The sequence below is a fragment of the Phalacrocorax aristotelis genome, chromosome 7 (assembly GCF_949628215.1).
Source record: "Phalacrocorax aristotelis chromosome 7, bGulAri2.1, whole genome shotgun sequence".
NCBI classification, from domain to species: Eukaryota; Metazoa; Chordata; class Aves; order Suliformes; family Phalacrocoracidae; genus Phalacrocorax; species Phalacrocorax aristotelis.
Genome location: NC_134282.1, coordinates 25,044,617 through 25,069,725, shown reverse-complemented (window position 1 = coordinate 25,069,725; position 25,109 = coordinate 25,044,617). Strand labels below are relative to the sequence as shown.

Genomic DNA, 25,109 nt, shown 5'->3' with positions numbered 1-25,109 from the left:
CTTGTTTTCATCTTACCGAGAGATTTTTTTCAAACTTCTTGATTTGTCATTCTTTGAAGCTTTCAGAGGCAGAGAACTGGAATAAGCCGGGGAGAATAAGCATCAACCAGGAGAGGTTGGGGAGTAGGGAAGAAGCAGGAATTCAGGCAAATGAGGAAAAGAAATGAGAAACAAAAGAGAAAAGTAAAAATTATTTGAAAGAAAGGTCATCAAGCACATGCATAAGATAATATAAGAAAACAAATAAGGAGGAAAATTGTCATGAGATTTTTCCAAATTATAATGTAATTAAAAATGTCAATGCAACACTGAAAAAATACAACTGAGAATGTTTCTCCCAATCATTTTCAAATACTAGCACAGTTACAAACGCAGCACGCACAGCAAAATGCTGAAAATAAATTCAGTGGTACTCAAATTAACTATAACTGATACCAAATGGAAGAACTGTAAATCTATGAGGCTATACAAGAAAACAATGGCAAAGAGTTTAGAATGAGCACCATGGGAAGGGAGATACAAATGAGTAGTATTCATTTTCTGGTACAATGAGCTATTTGCTGTCTATTAATAAATAATGTGAATACCGATATTTTTTACTGTTCAGTTCTGGTCAGATTGCACTACTGAAAAAAAAAACACCACCAACTCTGCGAAACAGAAGACACAGGCTCTAAGGTTATATTGGAGGAAAATCTGTGGGAATAACCCTGGTTGTTATTTAGTGCAAATGCATTTTGTGTCACTGATGTCCCAAGGTCCCTTAATTAATATTAAACATTGTATTGAACGTTAACATCACCATGCAATTTTCGACTTACATGATTTGATACCACATTCTGCTCTTTCTTATACCTGTACCCTCATGTATAAATTAATGGCAACAGCTAGAGTAATGCATGCCTACAAACAGGTTCAACGACACTTGCCAATCCAGTTAACTCTTACTGGAGAGAGTAAGCACCACCTTCAGCAGCTCTGAGGACACCCAGACAATGGCAGCTTTGCCATCGTACTTTCTGGGAGCTAACAGCAAGGGTGGCCACAGGAGAGGATGGACCTGCGCTGATCATCAGATGAGTGTCACCTGCCATCACTGAAGCAGTGATTCCAACACAGCCAGTCAAAAAAGGAAATAAGAATTTGTAACAGGGAAAAATCTGGGCCTGCTGAAACTTCTATCTTGGCCAGTCAGTCAGAAACATTTGATTTGTTTCCACAGTAACTTAATTTGCATCTGGCATTAATAACGTTTTGTACCAGCACTTTAATACTCAAATTTTAATAAAATCATGTGATGCCAGCCCCAATTGATACTTAATTTTAAATAACGTAGATGACATCAACTTCAAACATTCCCAAAGAAACTCAAAATTGTTTATTTTAGGATGTATAAAAGATCCATAAGTTCACAGTATAACAAAGAAAACTCAACAAAGTATCATTTCAAAGCCTGCCTCCTCCAATTAGGGACCTAATATCATGTAAAAGTTCTTTGTTAAACACAACATATTTTTATATATGGATCTATAACTAGTTTATGTTCAGTGGTTTTAATTGCTACATGCAGCAGACATGCTAAAAGGCAGGTATTCAACTGTGCTAGGAGTCTGGCCCTGACCAGTTTAGTACTTTGTGCTGAACTCAGCAAAAAGATTCCCATTTACTGATTGAGATTCTGTACATGCCATGTACATTCCCTGTACCATCATATGGTTTCAATTTTCTTGTCATCTCTACTACATGTTATAGTAACCTCCACATTAAAAAATGACTACAGCAGCAATCCTGCCAGTTTCAGTTAATCCCTGAATACAATTGTGTAATGCAAAAAAAACCCACAATCAAATCTATGCTTTTCAGCTTAGTCAGAGGAATAGGTTTCCTACAAGATCATGCAACATTTATTCAAATTTCAGCTTCTCACACTATTGTCCCTGACACTTAGTGTTACATAACAAAAAATATGCAGGAATGGAATACAGTGAAAAATAAAGATGGGAAATCTCCCAGGAACCCACAAGAGTAAGAGGAGCAGGAAAGGATTTAACTACTGCAAAAAAGGATCCAGTTGCTACGTGAATTCAGGGACCACACAGGACCACGCTGTGCAGAACAGCAGAGGGAAGGTGAGAAGGTCTCCAGCCAGACTCAAAACACACACACCCAGAAGACAGACCAGTCAGGCAAGGAGACACCATATTAACAGTCCCACTTTTCAACTGCACGAGCAGCCATGGCTCTACTGAACAGCTGAAACCAGAGGTTCTCAAACTCTGGAAAAGGAGCATGATTTTGTAACTGGTCTTGCAAAGATGTGATACCTTTGGAACAAACATACGTATGTAGACATAAGCTATTTAGCATTAGGTTTTTAAGGTCAACTCTAAGCAGGTACTACAGAAGACATGAGAGGCCACTTTATCCTGGTTTCTCCTGCAGATGTGCTAACCAGACTGGTTCTTCTCTGTGAGCTTGGGAATATTCTAATACATTAAGGGAGTGAGCCACAGCTTTTCTGTTTACTTGGGCAGTGCTGGCTCATTCCTTCTCTTTTTCCTTCCTTATTCTAAAACACGGGAGTCATGTCCCATATTCCTCTTGAATTAAGGATCATTTGGAGGGAAATCTACTGCACAGACCAACAGACAGGCCAATTCCTGAGTGACCTGTACTTAGACTGATAGACAGCTGACATTATTGCTCTTCATTTTTTAAATCGCCAGAAGGAACAGCACCAAAAAAGATTCACATAATTACTTTCATAATCTAGATCCCCTGTAGCAGTTACCTGTCACTCTAAGTGCATTTTATACAACCCACTGCAGGAATTATTTCACCCATCCATTATAAAATTTTATTATCTAAAATTGCTTTTTATTGATATCATATATGATTAAATGATAGATGAGAAACACCACAGTGATACAGCCAATCACTGTGTATTTCACTCTATTTACTGTTTTGCAATTGTTTCCAAGAAGCAAACTACAAGCTTTATGCCATGTGTTTTATAGCAAGCTGTGGAAAATTTAAAAATATTCTCTACTTCCTACTAATTACGGCTCCATCATCCATCTTTGGTTCATAGGCTCTCCATAATACCTATCAACACTGTATATCAGTAATGTTTTATGCTAATTATATACGGATGGCCTTGGTTTGAATTTTTTTGCATAAATTAATTTTCAGTGCACAGCCCAATTTTGCACATTTTCTTTTCCACATACAGGTCTTAAAATTTAAAAGGTCAATATCCAAATAATTTTAGATGGTTAGGAATGGAGCAGATCCTCAGGTGTGAAAGAACTGCTGATATGCCATTAAAGACACCAATTTGCATCTGTTTAGGAGGTTACCTCTTAATAGGTTGGTAATTCTGCCTTTTCAACCAAAAAAGCCAGCAAGTAAGTCCCAGTGAAGTCAGTGAGTTATACAGAAGACGGCCTAGAGGTCTGTGTTTTTAAAAGTGTATTTTGTTAATTGTACTACAACTGTTCTTTGGATTATTACTGCTTAATTTATTAATTTCATTTCCTTAATGCTCTTTTCTCTGTTTTTCATGGCAAAAATTTATTAGCTCCAAGCACTAGCACAAACTGTTTGTGTTTTAAATTACAAAAGGATAGCAATATCGCTATCACTATAAAAACTTAGCTTGCTGCTACCACTTTTTACCTTTTAAAGCCGTGTTTGCTTCATTCATGCAAGCTTAGATGAGAATTAAAATAGAAATAGATAAAAATCTCATCTTTACAACTCAAACTCCAGAATCCAGGCTATGGAAATTTTAATATTGTCTGTCATCCACCTACCCAACATGCAGAGATACACACCGACTCTCTGGGCAGATTAGATACTGTTCTCAGATAGAGGCGTAAGCCCAGCATGATTCCACTCACTTCGCTGAAGTTGTTCCAGATTTATACTGGTGTTACAGAGAACAACACGTTAGCCAGAAATATGTCATTGTGATTTTATGGTCAGTTAGCTCTGACATCTACTTGCGTCTTGAGTGGGATTGCAAAGACACCCTTCCCTTCCCACTTAACAATATACAGAAAACCAATCCAAGTGCTACATGAGGGAAAGTGAAAGACTAGATCTTGAAGCAGGGATACTCACGCCAGGGCCAGTGGCAGTAATTCAGCTGTCTAGTGCCTCAGCTGGCACGCAACTGAAGAACAGAAGCCAAGATGGACACAACAAGCCTAAACACAAATGCTTCTTCTCTTGCCCTGTTATGTAACAAATGAAGGAGATCGCAAGGGATCTTACATCTTCTGCCCAGCCCTGCAAAATGAGGGACTGACTTCAAGTCTTTCCTCTTCACCCCTTCCTCCTTCCCACCTCTGCTCCTGGATAAGCTCAAGTCCTTAAAGACCTGGGCAGTTGTACTTTAGAAATTTAGACTCAGCTGTGGAAACTATTACGACTTTGTGAGAAAAAGCTTTCATCATTTTCACTGAAAGTTTCTGGAAATAATGAACACCTCTGTGCTAAGTAATGACATCAAGCCTGGCCTGTAAAAAGCTTTTCTTGGAGAGACCTGCAATGTAATACCACAAACACATCTGTGTAACTATCAGCGATGGCAATGGCTGGAGAGCACACAGACAGGGTGACAGAACTGTGGCTCTGGCTTAAACACTATGGTGCAAGCAACCACTAACACAAATTGTGAGGCAGAGTTTATTTCAGAGCAACTATTGCTTAGGGTTACCTTCTTTTATTGTTCAGACTAGCGTGAGCCATCACAAATGTCTGGATTTCAGTCGCTTCCTTCACTGGCACTATATTGTCTGATGACAGGTTCCCTTCTTGTTGTTTAGGCTGTCCACACACTTTATCAACCTGTATGAAAGGAAGGGAAAGGAAAATGGGTTTGAATGGAGAAACTGTTTTACAATTGCCAAAAGGTCAGCTTGTTTCTTGTGGTTGGTGTTTATTGCAAGAGAAGGTGTCGGGGGGAGAGAAAGGAAGGATTCTTTCCAGGATGTGAAAACTAGCCCCCTTCATAAGGAGGACCAAATTAAGACCCTGTGCAAAGAGCACTGCTACCAGAAAGCTAACAGTCATGGATTTGTCACTGGATACCTGGACTATAGCACACCACGAAACAGGCTGAAACGGTGACTGACGGAAGTGTTGCCAAACTTTTATTTAGAAACGTACCCTGTAGTTTGTAGGTACACAGATTTTAGTGGAACATCTGCCCTCTATATAAAAAGCAGAGTCGACTTGGTATTTGAAGGGGCATGTAATCAGAAGACAACTGAATCTTCAAGCCTTTAGCTAGACAATGTTCCCTTTTCCCTTAAAACAAGGAAATGAGCAAAGGAAGTCAGCATCAACACATCACTGCCAATAAAGTCTTTCCTTGGGCAAAAATTAATGAAATGAAAAGAGAATTTCCAGCCCTGGGAATCATCAGTGCCTTGGATCCTGTGTTTGGAACACTAACATCACTCAGCCATTTGCCCTTGTTGCCCCTCCTGAAGCCTCTTGTAGGGGATTTAATACAAGACCAGGAGAAAGCAAGCTTGTGTTTATCCGTTGTGCACTGTGGATCTGACGCTACTCCTGCATCCTGCCACACTTATTTGTTATAACAGCTTTAAGTGGCAATAGTAAGACAAACCTCTTCCCTTTCTAATCCACAAATAAGTAATCTGTAATGTTTCCATTTATACCTAAATCCTCAAGCAAACATGAAAATAATACAAAGCAAATCCTACTGTGGGCATGGTACTACCAGAGACCTTAATCACACAGAATCCATCATCCTGCACAGCACTGAATTTGGTATCCTTCCTTCAGTTTTTGATTAGAACCAGGGTGAGATGGATTCTTGCTGGTCTGTGCACTTTACTACATCTTTAAATCCCTTACTGAGTCACGACTGACTATCTGCTGAATATTTCAGACCACAGACAACTTCAAATAATTTTCTCTGCCCCTTTGTACCATTATGTTGAATATGTCAGTGCAAGTACAGAACACTTTTCTATATTTTAGCTCATTTCCTCCAGGAAAACTACTGCTACGTAAAGCTAAATATCTTCCTTTGAAAAAACAGGCCAAACAAACATGAGAAGTTGGAAGCTCTATAGGCATGTCGCTTCACATCAACTTTAGCTGTATGAGTTATTGCTTGGTCCAGTATAATGTGCTGTGAAGAACCTAAAATTATAGCAACTGAATGCGAACGTAGTAGATTAATCCTGACATAAATCCAGCAGTCAGAGCAGGAGCCAGCTGCCTCACTCAACACCATGCACTGCGTACATAGTTCTGGTCTCACCAGGGACTAGCAGGGCATTGCTTTAAAACACAACTTTGTGAAATAAAATATTCTATTTCAGTCACTTCTAAACTTCTGGAAAGAAAAAAACATTATGCAAATGAAAATATAAAACAAAAATGCCTTTTGAACCCTTTGGAGCTGGACAGAGAGAATAACACAGCTGGACCACATTCCCGCACAGGACGCTCTCTCCTGTGCCCCAGGCTTCCCAGGTCTCCTACAACATGCATACCCAAATTCCCAGCATAGGTTTCTGCAAAGTCCATCTTAGATTACATCATGTCACACAAGTTCATGTCTTCAAATTACATCGTCTCAAATCTAGTCACTATGGATTTAAGAGTTTTAACCAACTAAAACCAGAATGGTTTGGAAAAGCAATGTGGTTCTCATATGCATAAACAATGAAGAACTCCAAGTTTTTTGTTCTTCCTGTGAGAGTTTCAAAGAGATTTAGTCATCACTTTCGTTGCGAATCAATAGTTTAAGCATCCAAATGAAAACACTCACTTTGTTTTGAGTTGTATTTTTGATACCACAGAAATAAAATGGCTGTTTAAATTGCAAAAGTTTCAGTATTTTCTATTCCAAACCTTAACTTTGGGGTTTTCTTTTTAACCAGTAATAACAGTTTCTTGCATATCAAACAAAACCACAGTATTTTAAGGAAAAAGTATTTCTCAGTGGAAAACTTTAACCAGTTCTACTCCATTGAAAAGAAAGTAATTCATTAAATGAAAGGGCAAATCACATTCACACTTTTTTGTTTTGCGAGCCTTTTAGTGCTTTTCTTCTCATTAATATGCTAAGAGACACTAGCAATGCTCTGTAATTTAAACTACTGCACAGACATTTTAATCTGAAGTGAGATCAACGAGATGGAAGATACAATAATGATATATTATTTGTAATAAGAGCTACTGTTACATCTTGGCCAAGATCTGCGTTTTACTGGGACCAAAAAAAACCAGCACGAGGCAGTCCCAGTCAAACAGCATTTGACACTTAAAGGAACAAAAAATGATGGGAAACTGATGCAGGGGCACAAAGTGACTTCTCCACTGCCACAGCCGGGGCCCACGGCAGACCACAGCTCGCTCTGTGTGCAGTCAATGCCCTGGCCTCCTTGTGCAGCTCAGCCCAACCGCCCTCAGCCCAGGCCCAGCTCCCCAGGCTGGTTCCACCTGTGCTGCAGGGGCCTGGGCAGTTCCAGCAGGGCCAGGCTGGCAGCTCATCAGGCATCTTTTCTTCACACCCCTTCCAGCATGGACTTTCTTCAAGGTTAGCATGGATCACCAGATATTCTTCCTTCCCAGCCTCTTCAGGGCAGCAAGGATGGAGGATTTCATCCCACCACTGCTCTCACCACGTGTACAGGTGGTTTGAACACTTATGCCCATGAAGGTGGAAGTACCTGACATCTTTGGATGTAGAGACCAAACTCCCTCCCAGGAGACTGGTTCTTGACTTATCCCTATTTGGCATATCTGTTTCAGATTTTGGATGAGTTAAACTTTTTTTTTTTTTTTTTTTTTTCATGTGGACTAAATTTGACATCTCACCAAAATGCGTATTTTTTTCTGTAAAATAAGAGAAAAGGCTGAATTTTACTAGCTAATTTTGGCAGTCACAAAGTTGACGGCAAGGATGAGAACACTTATTCATGGAAAACCACCTCAAACTTCCAGCTAGGATGTCTACAAAAAAATGAGTTAATGCTGTGCAAATTAAAGAGTATGAAGCATGCCATTAAAAAAAAATTTAAAAAAAACTGTTTTCTGAAACTGCAACATTTGGAATCTACTGCTACAAATTACCTGTCTGTTAACGGTAAGAACATGGAGGGTTTCCCTCCCATCCTAAGGGCACCAGACAACTGCACTGTCAGTTTAACTCAGAGCTCATGAATCAAGACCCACCAGCCAAAATAAAAATAGCACCACTAAATATGGTTACTGGGATTTAAAAAATGTATTTCCTTGTATGTGTGTCTTACTGCTTCCAAGTTATCTCTTAAACTGAAAACGTAAACTAAGTGATTTTTTTTATTTTTTATTTTTTATTAGTTTTTATTATTAAGCAGGCATTAACATTCCTCTACTGACACTGGACACGCAGAATTTGACACAATAACAAAAAATATCAACTATTGTGAAAGGCAAGAGAACTGCAAAACATTAGCTGTAAAGAACTGGAGATATCTGTGATAAAATTTTAACAAAAATTAGTAGAAACGGAAAATCCTTTGCTCTCTTCCTAAATTCAATTTTTAGTACTCAGAATAATCAGGTATCAACTTAAAGAATGACTAAGCTGATTTATTTCTTTGATTTTTAAACTTAAAAACAAGCCTGCCAATCTTAAATTACAAACTAATAGAAAATCATCTCTCATTAACTATAACACCACTAAGGTAATTCCTCAAGTCTCTGATGATATTTAATCAAGTCTACCTTCTAACAGTAAACACCTATAGCCAAAAACTAGTCTTCCTCAGACCTCATTATCTTATGACTTATCACTAATGTTGCTCAATTCTATACACTTTTGTTTGGATTAAAGCTTTTTTACTTATACACCAATGATTATTCTTAATTATCTATATTTCTAACAACCATAGCCACATTTCTTCTCCTGTGAACTTTCCTCTGTAATGAAACACCGAGTGATATATATGGATTATTTGACCTCTTACTATTTGTTCTTTAAAACAATGACTATTTACAATTACTGCAGAGGCTTAACAAAATAAATTGAAAAAAATCTCATCCAAAAATCTTTTGAACTCTTGCAGCTTGAGCAACCTTAAACATTGAGGTCATATTTAATACACCCAATATAATCAAACAAGGGAAAAATGTCATGCCCTTCTGGATACCAAGAGAATCTTATCTCTCTAACGCAGGAGACCTTTTTGCTAGTTCAGAACAGTAATTTTCTTTGATTTTGTAATGGGATGCTTAGCATTTTAAAACACAAGATTTTTTTTTGATTGGACTTTGAGTTGTTACTAAAATGGTGATACATTTTCCAGCAGTTTTCCGCACCCCCTGCCCCGATTTGTAACCCAATTCAGCTCTGCAAAAACCCAGCATCTGGGTGAACACCTCTGACAAATTATACCCCTCAGCCCAGGTTCCTGATAGCTGTGCAGGCATCAGCACAGCCGTACCCTGCACCACACGTGCCACAAACGCATTTCAAATCAGAATTGGAGTTTGCTGGTTCCAGCCGCCAAGTTTGAAGTGAGGGAAGCAAGAAACACTGACTTATGGGGAAATCAGGTTTGAATTTTCTGGCTTGCATGTTTGCCACAAGCTCTTGTTTCCTTTGGATCAGACATACCCTTATCACTTGATTACTGATGACACAGGACACCACAGATCTTGCTTGTCGCTTTCTGTTGACCAAGCCATCAACTGAAGTTCATTGTGTAAATACAGAATCCTCTCCTTTGGAGTGGCTGTCACTTATTACTGTAGTATTTTTGCAAAATACTTATTTCCAATGCTGAAAAGATGATTGGGATCACATTTGATCAGTGTAAGCCAGGGCGTATTGCTCTTTGCCACTGTCTATACCTTACTGGACAAAATCTTACACTCAGTGAAGAGGCAATAGCTGAGAGAATAAGAAAGATTATAGGAGAAGAGAGTAAATAACCTTTGATTTTGTCTGCTTCAAACATTCTTTCTCTTACAGAATATGTTACCTATTACAAATGCAGCATTTTTCTGATAGCAAAGTTCAGCAGTACATAAACCAACTATGGGATTATTAGCTCATTTTCCTACAGGAATATGTTGTATTTCACTTGGGAGGCGAGCATTCATAGAATCATTAAGGTTGGAAGACCTCTAGGATCATCAAGTCCAACCATCAACCCAACACTACCATGTCTTCTAAACCATGCCCTGAAGTGCCACGTCTACATTCTTCCTCTCATCTTGAATCTATTGGACAGTTTAAGGTAAATTTATTTCCTATAAACCTTCTGAAAACTGGCAGTTAGAGAAGTTGACCGTTACTAGATACTAGAGAGTCCACCAAGGAGAGCGGCATTATGAATTCCTCAGGGGCAGAAAAACCTTCTGCCAGAGCTGACACTTACTTAGACATCAGAGAATCCAGCTATGGAATTTAAATCCATAAGAAATCAGGCTCTGTGTGTGCTCTGCTGCTGCTGGAAATACCCGGGTTTAACCTAGTGATCTGAATTACAGCAGTATTTCTAGGCTCAGTTTTGGAATCAAGGTACAAATATGACAGAAATAATCAACTAAGTCCTTTAAAAGGAAGACCTCACATTCTGAGGAAACAAGAAGAAACTACAGGCATATCCTGAAAAACGATGGACAAGTACAAGTACTGAGATGCAGATCATCCTGATTATTTTTATGAAACACCTGGGCTCCTGTTACTCCTAGGCATATCTCACAATATTCCTCAAACAACAAAAAAAAAATCAACAGTAAAATAGTCTTGTCTTAGCAAGATGCAGAAGTAATGGAACACTATTTAACATACCTGACATGGATTAATTGATGTTGAAATCTATTTTCAGTTCCCCAACTTAAGCCCATCTATTTCAATGATCTTACATGCTTTTTGGGTCCAACCTGAGGTATTACAAGGCGACGCAATACTCCTGGATACCCCTACAAGAAGTGTTGCTTAAAGACGCTGTTGATCTATTCAACAATTCGTCCTCCTTCCTTTTTAACTAAGAACAAGTTTCCAGGATACTAAATATATGGATAAAGATGAGTGTTCAGCAAAAGTGACATAGCAGTAGTATTCTGCAAACAGCCCTGAAATTGGTTCTTGAAAACAGAAACTTAAGTGCTGTGTTAGGAGGTTTTGCGCTTGGGTGAATCGACATATTTCTCTTTCATAGGTTCTGTCTGCAGCAGAAGAGACGTACTTACAGGCATTAACACTGGGCACACACAATGGTCAAATTCCGCAGCAGCTACTCAAATGAATAAAATTCTACAAGGCCTTCTCCCAGATTAAAAATGAAAATTATGAGTAACAAGAATTTGGGGCCTTATTCTACAACATCCTTAAGAGTGGTTAGATAACCTGTACTGAGCCAAGCAACCGGGCATGCCATGAAGCCTGCATCTGAATGCATACATACAGGTTTTGTTCAATGGGACAGTAGTTGAGGATTTCTAGAAAAAACATAAAACAAGGAAATACCTTAAACAATATCAGATATTTCAAGAATTCTATACAGCATGTATCTAACAAATATTCACTGTAAATTACAACTATGCTCTTTTCTGGCTGTTCTTACTGGCTTTTAAAATTGCATACACTGGTCAGGATATCAAACTATCCATGGTTTATCTCTGCATGTAAAATCTTTTAAGCACTCATAAGTCAATAACTTTGTCTATTTTGTGAGGAGCTTTTAAAACATTTTTCTTCAAATTCTATATATATTTATCCAGCTGAAAAGAGAAATTGTAATCATTTATAAAGCCAAAACAAAATAAAGCACCTGAGAGGTAATGACAGCTCCCCTCCTCCCCCACAATACCCCCATGATCCAGTACTAATCTTTCATGACAGTCAGCCTTTGTTAGTTGTGACATTTGTCCTTAGATATTGACAGCCTAGAAAGGTTAAGCTCAATTTTATAATTAATTACAATCATCTAGTATGGAAGGAGAATTCTATTGGGAATCAATCCAAGTGAGTCACTTTAAAAGCTCTCAGAAAAATTAGGTAACTTTAAGGATAACGTAAGAAGAAAATCAATTAAAAGATTTTATTCAAAATTCCCTTTTATCACTTTTCAAATTAATTACAGTATCAAAATAGCATTTCATGTTATGTGTTTATTATTTATTCCCATTTGTAATTGAAAGTAATTATAAAAATATTACTGGAATTTCTTTTATTACTGCAAGCTTAAAATGTAACTAAGAAAAACCCTTCATAGTTTGTTCTTCAGAAGTTCAATAACCAAGTACAAAAAGTAGCGGAGAAAGATCATACATGCATAAAAAAAAGCAAAACACACTCATACCATTTTAGGACTTTCCTACTATGCAAGTGTTGTACTGATTAAACAACAAATTGCTGCAGTTATCACTGCAGGTAAAAGTCCCTAGCACAGACCAGTTGGTTCCCAGTGCAAAGGCAGTACCATCACCATCACCAACTGGCCCCAGCACCTGCTGCTCCCCCCTCCCAGGAAGCAAGGGCTGGCGCTACCCCACCTCCAGTGGCAGGACTCAAGGGTGAGATTCTTTAGCCCTCTGCAGTCAAAGGAGCCAAGTGTCAGTATCAGGGTTCAGTTGAGCTAATAAGGCTCATTTTGAGCTGACCCAGTTAGAGGTAGCTCAGTCACTGACTGGCAGCCTCTAGCAGCAGGGTTCTGACAAACAGAAAGGATTGTACCCATGATTCAGGTAGGTCACCAATTGGCACAGCCAAAAGAACAACTTCACTTAGACTCAGCTACCTCCCCAGCTATCTTCAGTCAAAAAAAGGAGCATGTCACTCTTAGATTTGTTTAACTTGGATTAGAAGATAGTCACATGAGGAGCTATAAATAAGCCATTTCTTTCTCAAGTTAACTTTTGCAGCTTCTTGATGATACCCAAGAGCTCTCTGAGACAAGATTGTGACCCTTTCCACTAAATGCAGCTAGCTTGATCACCACCCCAACATAGTCAGTCCCATTGGTTTTAGTGAGTTTCAGCCACCTGCCAGCAGAGTTCACAAGATGGCCCAGGAACAAAATATCAACATGAAGGGGAGGCTAATGAAAGAGGGAGTGTCTCTCCCTAAACAGCATCTCCTTTTGTAATTGTCAAAGGCAACTGGGTAGAACAGACCATTAGTCTGACCCAGCTGCGGTCTTACATTCCCTCTGTACGTAGTTATTGCAATGACAATCACATCAGAATTGCAGGATTTATTTTGAATAATTGGCCAAGTCGATTGCAAACACCTGTTCTTCACATATGAAAAAATAAAAATTCATAATGAATTACCAGGAACTTGAGCCAGATCTGATCCATGGACAACTTAGTCACGTAATTCTCTGAGCATGCAATTCAGCTTCATTTTTGAGTTTAACACACTTTCATAGGGGGGCATCACCACTCAGGTAGTTAGGCACAAGCCCAGACAACCAAAACAATCATCCTAGCAGGCCTTTTGGTATATGCATTCTAAACACAGATTTCAACTGAAGCATTTTGTCTCCAGTCTTTAAATAATGCAAACAGAAATGTTTCTCCAAAAGAAGGCAATGAACACAGCACAAGATTCATTTTTACTTACTTCATGACTTACACTGATCTGGTGTCTGTAAAATATTACATTAATTAGATACCTAATTATGCAAATAAACTACATAACTGTTTGTGCTACAGGCCCTAAGATAATCCGAAATGCTTCTCAAAGCGATCATGTATTCTGTGTGGGTTCCTCTTCCTCTGCAGGGTGCTCGAAAGCAGGGTTGCATGAGCTGAGGGCAAGCCCCAGGGTAGTGAAGGGACAGGCAGAATGTCCACACAGAAGAGAAGGGACCTCAGACTCACAGGCTTGACAGCTCCTCTTCAAAATCTCCCCTTTCTCTGCAGGTAGATATATCCTAAGAACCAAGTTTCAGGAAAATAAATGGAGGAGCTACTCCCCAAGTTAAAGAGTTTACTCCAAATGTCTTTGAGGAAAAACTGCTTCTGTTACTTTAAACTGACATCTGAGTACATCTAGTGGGATATTTACAGGGAAGAGAGCATCCCTATTATGACTGACTCTAGCTGCAAATGTGATCCGGATTTTAATATACAAGAAGGGTCATGCATATCCTATATATTTAAGAGCACTGACGTACCTACCCTGAAAAATGGTAATCCAGAGCAGGAAAACACCAATTTTCAACAAAATTTTAAATTCTCCTAAGATTTTTTTTCTCTCTTCATCAATACTACAAGCATGCAGTTGAATAGGCAAAATGCCTGAACTTTCTCTTGCAAAAGACATTATGAAAGTGACCTAACAAAAATATGTAGGAAGTCAGAAGACCATTATGCTTTTACATTGTCATATTAGCTGAAATAATACTGTAAGTTTACACAATCACTAAATAAACATGTCAATAACAACGTCAAGACCTCCAAAGAAGATCAGAATGACCTTGCATTTTGTATATAACAGGAATTGAATAATTAGAAACGATTGGTAAACACATTAGTTCATTTTTTCATGAAATACATCAATTACGATTTGCTGACAGTTGCTGTCAAAATCAACATGTTTTCTCGTGCCTTTTTTTCGGAACACAAATAAGTAATTTTAGATGACACTGAAGACTTGAGTAATTATTTTAGACCTGTACCAATAGTATGTAGCATAATTATCAGGAACAGCAGCTGCCGCCCTTGTTTAAAATATTTAGAAGACAATTTTGATGTTGAGACAAGTACATTACATTTATATAATGTGATAATATATTTATAAACCAATTATAAGACTTATGTCTCCTAAAGAAATCACTTCTAATGCAGTAGCAATGTGTTACTTATAGGGGGTACCAGAACAGCTGGTTTTCCTGTTACCTTAGGACCTCAGGCAGATGTTATCAGGAGTTTTACCAAAGAGGACTGGCACCCTGCACAGAGTGCAAAACCCTAGCTTCTCCTGGGGGCCTGAATCATCACATCCATTGGGCTGAACTAGCATGCAAAAGATGTCCCAAAAGGGAACAGTATTGCATTTCAGAAAATTTTAACTAAGCCAGAAACATGCCCTAGAGGCAAAGGCTAATGGTATCCTGGCCTACACTAGGACAAATGGTTATCTTCCCTTCCATTCAGCACTGGCAAGGCCACACCTGGAATACTGTGCCCAGTTCTGGGCACTAGGTGGCCCTTTTTGAGCAGGGGGACGGACTGACATGGGAGGGGGGACACTAGATGACAACCCCAGATCTCTCCCATCATCAACCAATCTGTGATTCTGAGAATTCACTTTTTCACCTCCTTTATGACTTCTGCTAAGTCACCTAAGGGTAAACAACACCTTCCTCCTACCCAAAAGACACTTAAGAGTAAAGCATTTAAAATTCGGACATCCCTGCTGGACACATGGATCCTTAATCACAGCACAAGAAATCTCAGACAGGGACTGAAACTGAGCAAGCACTCAAAGCAGGAGAAAACAACAAGTATATACAAACCTCTACACTTTCTCCAGTGTTTGAGTACTTTGCTAAATACTCATCTCACACCTGCTGAAGTCAACAATACAAGATGAAGATTCAGTGCTTTTATTTGCTAGCTTAAAGGCAGGGCTCCCCTTCCTTATAGGACCCTGAGTGCTTAAACCACTGTGTAATGCTGAAATACCAGATAAAAATTGGAGGCAAGAGAAGTACCAAGACTGATGGGACTTTGGTGCAGCAAAAATGCTGTCATTTAATACACATTCTAAGCAATTCAAAAGAAAAGAAAATGAAATTTGAACTTCAGGATAGAAAATAACTCGGTGAAATTGAGATAGCTCATGAACAATTAAATAAACCAAAATGAAAGAAAACACTATCAAAAAGCACAGTGAAAGTTCCCCTTCAAAACTTGCCTACCTACTTGGAAATCAATAGTATAGTATTCATAGGACAATTATGTGCTCTGTGAGCCTATTTTGCTTCTGGAAAGTATTCTACTCCGTTCTAGCTACAGTCTTGAGTGGCATTTATCAACACTGCAACTTTCCCATCTTATAGCCCTCACCTCACAGTAGGCGGTAATTCTTTTTTATTTTTATCTACATTTTTCAGACAAGGAGGCTAAGGCAGAGAGATTAACAAATCTGAGAAAACGATGTAGGACAGGCTTGGAACTGACCAACTCCTGACAACCAATTTAGTTCTCTGACAATTAAATCACATTCTGAGTTCAAAAGCTCTGGCAAAGTGCCTGCATGATTAGATACTTGCCTTGCCTACTAAAACTTGTAGATTTGTAGAATTGGGCTACAAATCTCACAAGAGCATGGTCTCACAAACATCCTAGTGGATCCAAGGCTGCCTCTGCAAACCCAAATGGGCAGACAACCCAGGCACGATGCACCCAGTTATGTCCAAGACCACCCAGCAGCCCAGCATAGCAACAGAAGTTGGCAATCATCAATGCAACCTAACTGATTGTTTAAGGCTGTAATTAAACTGCCCTGAATACACAAACTTGTTTTGCTCAGTAATTGTTTTACTTGCCTAAAATAGGAACTGGAAGCAGTTGACTTGAGCTATATGTTCTGTGCTCATCTGCTTTTCAAAACATGTACGGTTTTTCATTAATAACATGTATTTCTTTACTTCCTTCAGTGCATTAGAGAAGAGTTTAATTTCCCTTTTTCTCCAGCCACAAGAAAGTACTACTGGCTCAAATCAAAGCTCAATTAAGCCACTGGTCCTTTCAATTCATGTGCCAAGAGACATTGCCCTCAAAAAGTAGGCCCACAAGAATGTAAAACAAAGGAAAAGGAAAAAGTAATTTACTGTTTAGGTTGCTTAGTTTGAATCCCAATCTCTATTCCCTGCTCTGCAGCCTGAACTGGTGCACTGGCACTCTCAGTCAGATGGCACCAGGCTCACATCTGTGATAAGGGCAGACCTGTCAGTTCGCATGCTCCAAGCGTGAGACCTGCTCAGTTGCCACCCCACCGCCGCAACACAGCCCCTGCATCTCACACATACACAGCACAGTGCTGCCACTTCCTGCACCCACCTACGCCTGCAGCCTTGGACCCCGCCACTAAATTGGCACCACAGAGGTATTGTGCTGCAAAAGGACCTGCCCCTCCTACCAGGATGCCATATTCAGGGACACCCTTTGAGCAGCAGCCCTATTCCACCACCCCTCCACTTGCCATGAGGTACCACCTCTGTTCATGTCACAATGGACTGTGTCGCTCAGGCAAAACCTTCCACAGCAGCGCTCAGCTCACACAGCTGTAACAGTAGTGAACTGACAGTTTTGGGAAGCCCTAGCTTGCCTTCTTTTTCTTCACAGCATCTTCAGTGGCATATGCAACTAAATGGCCTTTTGTCAAGGCTTAATACAAACCAGGAGAGACGGCGATTATTTCGTTCTCATATCCTGGTGCCCAGAGCTCAGCCTTCTTCCTTTGACCTCCTAATCACTATAATACTGACCAAGAAAGCATCCAGCAAGGTTTTGGTCTTGCAAATTCTGGGGTACATTCTCCCAAAATTAGCCAATAAATCAGCCAAAAGCTCAGTTGTCAGCATCTACTGGGATAGAACCTAAGGTCTCATTTAGGAGCAAGTTATTGAAGCAAGAGCTTGGCAGACGAATGAGGATAAAAGTCATCATCTGGTTGCAGGGAAAAAAAAAAAAAAAGCTAGGGAATATACACACACCTGAGATAATTTCACTACCATACAAAGAATCAACGGCAGTTGCAATTTCGTTTTCAATTTCAGACTCTTGCAAGGCAACATGACTAGATACAGGCAAGCAGTTTACTTGCAAAATCTCATAATCTCTCAGCAACAAATAATAGCAAGTAAAATATTAATCACAAAAAAATTATTTTTACTTTCTTACATTCCAACATTTATTTCTTTATTGCTTTCTGCACACTTTTTTTCTTCTCCAAAACGTGCATTGAATTTTACACTTAACACCAATAGTTTCACTGATGTCAGCTCATCGGTCTGCTTGGGGCCCAGTTTGGCCTGTTTTTGAGCTAATTGGAACTAGATATTAAAATACACTGAAAGCATCTTGAGTGTCCCATAAACATTGTAATTTTCATTGTTCAATATGCATAAAGGATAAATATAATAAAAACTAGACTATAGCAACCAGTCAACTCAAAGTCCTTCAACCATAGTTTATAAAATCAACATCAGCAATCAACAGCAGTAAGCAAAACATGATAATAGCAGGCTACTATTCATTTACCTAAGCAAAAAGAGTTAAGTCCAACGTTTTTCTGATAGATAGGAACTGACATAACAAAACCCATTACCATAATTGGATGGAGAAAGAGGGCTGAATGATCATGGAGAGAAAACTTTTTCCTGAATTCTACATGTTTAAGTGAATCCTGAAGACTAAATCCTATATGTCTTCGGCTGAGACTCCTTAATGTAAGAAATATAATTTGGGATGGGAAGGCAGTGCTATGTAGCATAAATATTTTACTGCCTTTACCTGAAGTTGTCTGCCTGGGCATTGCTACTCTGAACTACACTACAGCACAGAATACTTGATGAGAAACACAGCGGAGCTTAAGCGCTTGCTGAAGTGGGTAAAGTATGAGAACGGGACAGCAGTCCGCAGGGTACAACCACCTCCCAGGAAAAAACAGACACAAAGGGCTTCTCTCATTTATACTGTGGCCTTTTGCTGCTTTGATCAGCCACTAAAAAGACCTATATATACAACTTTAGTGTGACAAAACTTTCTAGAAAGGCCACAGCATGAATGGGAATTGGGACCAAAATCCCTTCTTTCCATAACCATTAAAAAAAAAAAAATATTAAAACTTCCACAACCTAATAAAACACATGGGAGGTTAAAAAATAAAACTGGCTTGTTTCTGAGACAGGTCTTAATATAGTATGCCTGTAATAATGAAAAAGGGTAAATGAAAAGCATGCCAATTCCTGTTTTTCTTTGAGTTAGACCATGCCCTTGGGTAGTACACAAAACCCCAGACATGCAAAATATGAAAGTAATAAACATACAATTGCTCAGAACTTGATAATGATCTCTGTGAAATAAAATCTGAGGATTTTTGGTAGGCTTTGATGATTCTGAACACAGAATTAAGCTGAATGTATTTTAAATTAAACCTAAAATAAAAACAGCTGCTGGGAAACATGCATGACCAAATTCTTCATCTGAACATGTGCTGCTTTTGGCTATTTTCTTTTAGATTTTAGAACTACACTAGCACTCTGTATATTCAACTCCAGTATGGAGCAAAGTACAGTAGCTACTGTTGGCATTCAGCTAAGCCAATCTAATTTTATAGATGTTTGTCTAACAACTCAGAACCACTGCTATTTCCATCAGCGAAGTATTATTCCACCAAATATATTTATTCACTGTGGTAGCTGCAGTTCTATGTGCGTCAGGACCTAAGAGATACACAGTCAACATTTAGGCTCATGAAGTTCAGCCCACTGCTCTACTGACAACCATCAAAAGCCTAATCACATGGGAAAAAGAAAGACTACTAATTAGTTTTCCAAATGGTTAATTTTAAGAACAAAACAAGATTAATTCCAAACTGGAATTTTCCTATATGAAAAATACTTATTCCATTTAAAAAAAAGATTTAGACTGCTTGAGAAACAGGGCAACAATACAGGAGAAAGACACAGGAGAAGAAATTACTGTTTGCTGATACATAAGAAAAAGCCTATCCCATCACAGCAAGCCAGAGGGCAAATCTTAACAAGATGTATAAAATACATTTCCACTTGTGATTGAATTACCAAACAAAAGATATCCATGTCACAGTGGAAATGCCCTAATCAAATAAACTCTGAAATACCATTTATTTGGGAATCTGACCTCCTATTCTCAATTCTACAAAATTCCATGGAAATTCAAGAGGGATACACAAAACAGCTCATTCTGCAGCACTGAAAAAGCTCCATACTTGTGATGTTTTTGTAGATACCAAGAAAACTGTAAACCATGTATATGCATAGTTCCCTTTGTAGTTGGTAGGATGACAGCAAAAATGTAAGCAATTAACTTCACGGTGTGTGTCTAAACAGTTGTCTGTCCCATATTCACTTAACTTTAAAGCCTGCAGGTCTTAAAAATATATCCTAGATCCTAAAAAAAAGTCCTAAAAAATTCATTCCTGTAAAATTGTTTTTCTCTTTGGTTTAATCTCCTCGTAGCATCTGCATATCTCAGAACTTCTCTAGAGCAAAAAGACAGCTATTTGCATTAGCCTAAAAACTAAAGGCCCATAACCATTGCCAAAATAACACAATATTAACTCTACCTAAACACCAGAAAATAACAATTTTCTAAAAGCTGCCCATAAATCTGAAATGTAACAAAATGTAGACAGAAGAAAAGATTTCCATGGAATAGTTTTATGTATTCTGGAAAAAAACAAACCAAAACAAAAACCAACCCAGTCCACATGCTAAGCTATTGATAATGCCTCCCAGTACAAAAATAAGCTTTCCTTGTTTTCTGCAAGGCATAATTCTCAAGGGTTTTATGTAACCAAGTTATGCATAAAGCTGTCCATGACAAGCACAAAATACAGGACAAGAGAAGAAATGGAGCTTTATTTGCTCATAATCCTCAAGAGTGGATACTCCAGCTCCAACAGTTGTCTGTCTCCGCAAAATCCCAGTGTCTTCACCTAACTTGGCTACAAGAGGATGAATTGGGATTGATACAGCTCCAGAGTTTCAGATTTACTCTTTCCTGACCCACAAAGTATTCACTTCACTCCACCTTCTTCCTCTAGACACCCTGGTTAGTTGAAGGGACCCACTGGCATCAAACTGCCTGCCACAAGGCCCAACTCTGCAAGTATCAGTTTCATATTTCAGTAAACAGTTAACTGGACAGCTGAAAGGTATCTACAGGAAAGCAATGAAAAAGGTCAGAAATCTAAAGAATTTAACAAATAAAGGCTGAAGAAATGGAGTAAACTGGTACCAGTCAGCATGAAAAAAAGAAGATACACTCAGAATCTTAAAATATGTAAAAGTGTGCTGCATATAAGAATAATGTATTCTCTAGATCCTTACAAGAAAGATTCTTACAAGTAATAAGTTGCAAGGGAGATTTAAGTTAGAAACAAGACAAACTTCCTCACAGTAATAACACAAATACTTGAAAAGACTGTCTGGGGACATTGCAGACTCTCCATCATTAGGGGTCTTTAAGAAGAGTTTAAAGAACATCTGTTAGGAATGGCTTAAAGATAATTCTTCTTTCCTCAGGCAGGGGACGGGTTACATGACATGCAGAAGTCCATCTGCTGACCCTATTCCTGTATGATTAGGGTATTTATTTGCTGCAGAGATTAAGCATTTTGCATTAAATACTGGCACAGAGGACAACACTGAATATCTACGTGCAATTATACCACAATCACGTCAGACCACAAGCCCCCAAAAGGATACCATTGCAGTGAGACTAAGTTTCTCTGGTAGGAGGTCTCTGCCTCCTTCCTGACTCCTCAGAGACCAGGGAATTTTTGCCAGATGGCAAGCACTTGGGACCAATGCTCTCAACCTTCCTGAAGGCGTGTGTTTTCTGCGCACTACTTTGTTATTGCACTGGTTTTCCCTGCACTTTATAGATTTGTAGTTTCAAAGACACTGTTGGGCTCTGCTGTTACTTGTCTGTGACTCTTCACAAGAATGCAATTCCAGAATTCAATTTTAGCTGAAATTAACTTGAAAGATAAATAGGATAATAGGTTAATTTTGAAGAATCAGACTGAGCTTGCAGTACTATCCGTAAGGATTTTTTTCTGTTATTTGGAAATAGAGCTGGAATACTGTCAGAAAACACAACAGCCCAAAATTCAGAATAGCAATCAATCACCAGTTTCCACAAATGGCTTTTTTATTCACACCCTTGTGGCTGTTGATGTTGACCTGCATGAATGGGAGATGTTCTCTCCAGCTCTTGACTCCCATAGCACCAATCCCCACAACGAGCAAGTTTTTAATAAGAGCAGCAGGCTTCAGGTCTTGCCACTGTTAATTATTCTGTATGAAGAGTGAAACTTGCATTATTTGAGAAACATTCTCCAAGCTTCACTTTTTAAACAACCCAAGGCAAAAGAAAAAAAAGCATTGTTTAAAATTAACCTTTCAAATATAGACCAACTTGGGGGACTGACAGGAAGAAGCTAGAGAACAACCAGTTTTCAAACCAAAAGTCACAAAATGGAAGTATGCACTAGCAATAAGAAGTATGCAATTTAGGCTATATCAACCTTGAAATTATTCCTGAACTTCCTTAGCAGTCTACTTCAACATTAAAATTTTCCTGATACTATTGCTTCAAAACTGAGAATTAAAAAAAGAGATTTGTCACTAACAGGAAAGTGGACATTGATACAAATACTTTCCAAATGCGGATAAATCGACTCTCAACCTTTCAAGAGGTTAATTACAACTAAGACAACAGTTGGCACTCTCTCCATACCTGCCATCCACGCCTTCTACCTTTGCCAACTAAATATTAAAACTACCACACACAGCATAATCTTCATGTAGCAAGTGTTAGAGTTCACTCCTCAATAAAGGTAGACACATTTGACTAAGCTCCACCTGCCTTTGCAACCACACAGAGATCATATAGCTCAGCTGAAATGCCTCAGCAAATCCTACATTCTTTGTCACTTTTCCAAGTTTTTCAATAGTTTATTATGGGCATTTTACTCCCATTTCATTATCAGGATATATTTATGACATAAATTCTAAATAAAGTCAAGGTTGTCAGGAATCTGACCTTGGAGCCAAAAGACTAAAAATTTTATTCAAGCAGTGAGCAAGCCGGTTTCCAGCAAGAAAATGTGCAAGAGCACAATAGCAGCCATTTCAACGCATTTTGTTATGAAGATTTTATGTTGTTCTTGATGAAAAAAAAAAGAAAAATTGCAGGAAATTAACATGATTAGTTCTGCTTTTTAAATGCAAAAGGAACCTGTTTTCTCTTAAAGTATCTTCTCATTCAAAAGAGTTCAGCCACTTCTCAAGTATATGGACTGACAGCTATTTTGCAAAAGACAATTTAGAAAAGTCACATAAATGTCAAACTAATTGGTTACACAAAAATGTGTATGTTTGATGTCACATCATCAAAATATCCCAGAAACTTGTTCACCATGGATCCTACCACGAGACCTCACCAAACTTAGCTCTTGACTCATTTGGAATGGAATTGGGACCTAAGTTAAGTTTAAAAGTTGTAAATACTATTACATCAATTTCCAATTTACTACTTAAATATGATACATACACTTTGGCCATACCATCATCACTGCCACACTTAAGACCTACCATTTTCTTTCAAAGGTGTGTTTGAAACAGATCAAAACTATAGATTTAAAACACAATAATTTTATTTAAACATATATTTACATCTCACTTTGTAGTAAACTATATGAATATTGCCTTGCATAACTACATTCAGTATGCTTAGAGAGCTTCTGTATTTACACTAGATTTGTATTCAGTGTAATATATACATGTATTATACACGTATATATTACATGCATAATGTAATGTACGTAATATATACATATATTCATTACTGTAACAATTTGTATTTGGATATTCCCAGTCCATGATTCTGAATGTGGATTGCACTGTAACAAAATGTTTTGTGTCAGAAGAACGCAAACTGCACACTCACAACACGAAAATGAGTGGATATATAAAAATGTGTTAGACACTATGACTTAGAAGCTGAAGAAACTTTCAGTCGCTCAAAAAGCATGGCCCTAAAAGGGAATAAAAGTATATTTTGCTATACAAATCTGAGTATTTTTTTTTCTCTAAAGAGTATTAGGTCCCTAAGTAATTCACAAATAATAGACCTGTTCTTGACAGAAAATGTCTACCTTTTTTAAAAGGATGATGAAAAGTTTGTTACTTTTACTCAAGCAGATTTAAGGGTTTTCAAACACGCTAAGTGGCATAAGCAGTTCTTCAGAGAGGTAGTTCTCCTCAGAGGTATAATCTTACCATTTTCAACTGGGGCCTGTTAAAGGAATTTATTTGTGAAAAGGATAATCTTCTGCAGTTTGAACTTTCTCACCAAGCTCCCTTCTCATTGCTATGCAGTGTGGGAGGTAAATCTGCTTGCAATGCTAGCCATGTCTATCGAATCAGAACTAACCTTTTGTTCCAGTTATTGTCTTTGCGACATTTTGCCATCAGTAGTCACCTCCAAAAAAATACACTTCTGTACTTTTGAAGCCTTGGTGTCTTTTACATAATTCACTTCCAAGCTGGTTCAAAACAGTAAAATTTCATCATTTTACAGAAAGCCATTTAGGACTTTTTGCAGAAGACAGAAATACATGGCCTTAACTTTGTCACCTTTACTTTATGAATGCTACCCATACAACAATGTAAAAATAAAAGGAACGTCATCTAAGATATCGTAACACTAAATTATACTAGGGTCCAAAATGACAGACCAGAACACTGATTTCCATTACTTATAAATACTGTCAGAATAGCATGATTCAGACAGTAAATCAGTTTCAGGAAGAAGAAAAGAACATAGTAACAATCAGCACTAGCGATATATGTAAACACTAAGGAGATCAAGGAAAGATTGATGACTACAGTACTCAATTCACTTTATGAAAAAGAAATATTTCTTGGGGAATAAGTGTCTAACTTATACCACACACCAAAAAATTGGGTTTGTTCACAAAACATTAAAAATGCATATAAAACCATAAAACAGACATGCAAGTATCCTGCAATGCAAAATACAAATAACCCATGGTGCCTGAAGGAAAAGCCCACAAATAAGTAAGCATATACAATTAGAAAACCTCATTAAGCAGATGATGGTGATGTATCATGGATGCAGCTTCAGCTCAATCTTAAACAAGAAAAAATAGAATGTGATATAAAATTAATCTTCAAATGTGTGTATGGTTTCCCTTTTTTATTCAATGCTCTGTATTACATTTTCAAAGTATTAAAAAAATCTTGGTAAAATCATGTACTGTAAGAGTAGCACTGGGGAATTTGGTAAACAAACAAACAAAAAAATTGGTC

General features: G+C 38.1%; 1 protein-coding gene across 3 annotated transcripts in view; it reads right to left on the bottom strand.

Annotated features, from left to right (window-relative positions):
* The window catches only part of LOC142059951 (glypican-5-like), a 390,210-nt gene that overhangs the window by 256,051 nt on the left and 109,050 nt on the right, over positions 1-25,109 (bottom strand). For 2 of the 3 annotated variants that reach the window (XM_075099332.1, XM_075099330.1), the window contains exons 4-5: positions 4,724-4,854; positions 17-76 (exon numbers count right to left, since the gene is read on the bottom strand). In XM_075099332.1, the coding sequence (XP_074955433.1) occupies positions 17-76; positions 4,724-4,854 (191 nt within the window). The remainder of the gene's footprint in view (positions 1-16; positions 77-4,723; positions 4,855-25,109) is intronic. The other variant, XM_075099331.1, reaches the window with a different exon arrangement.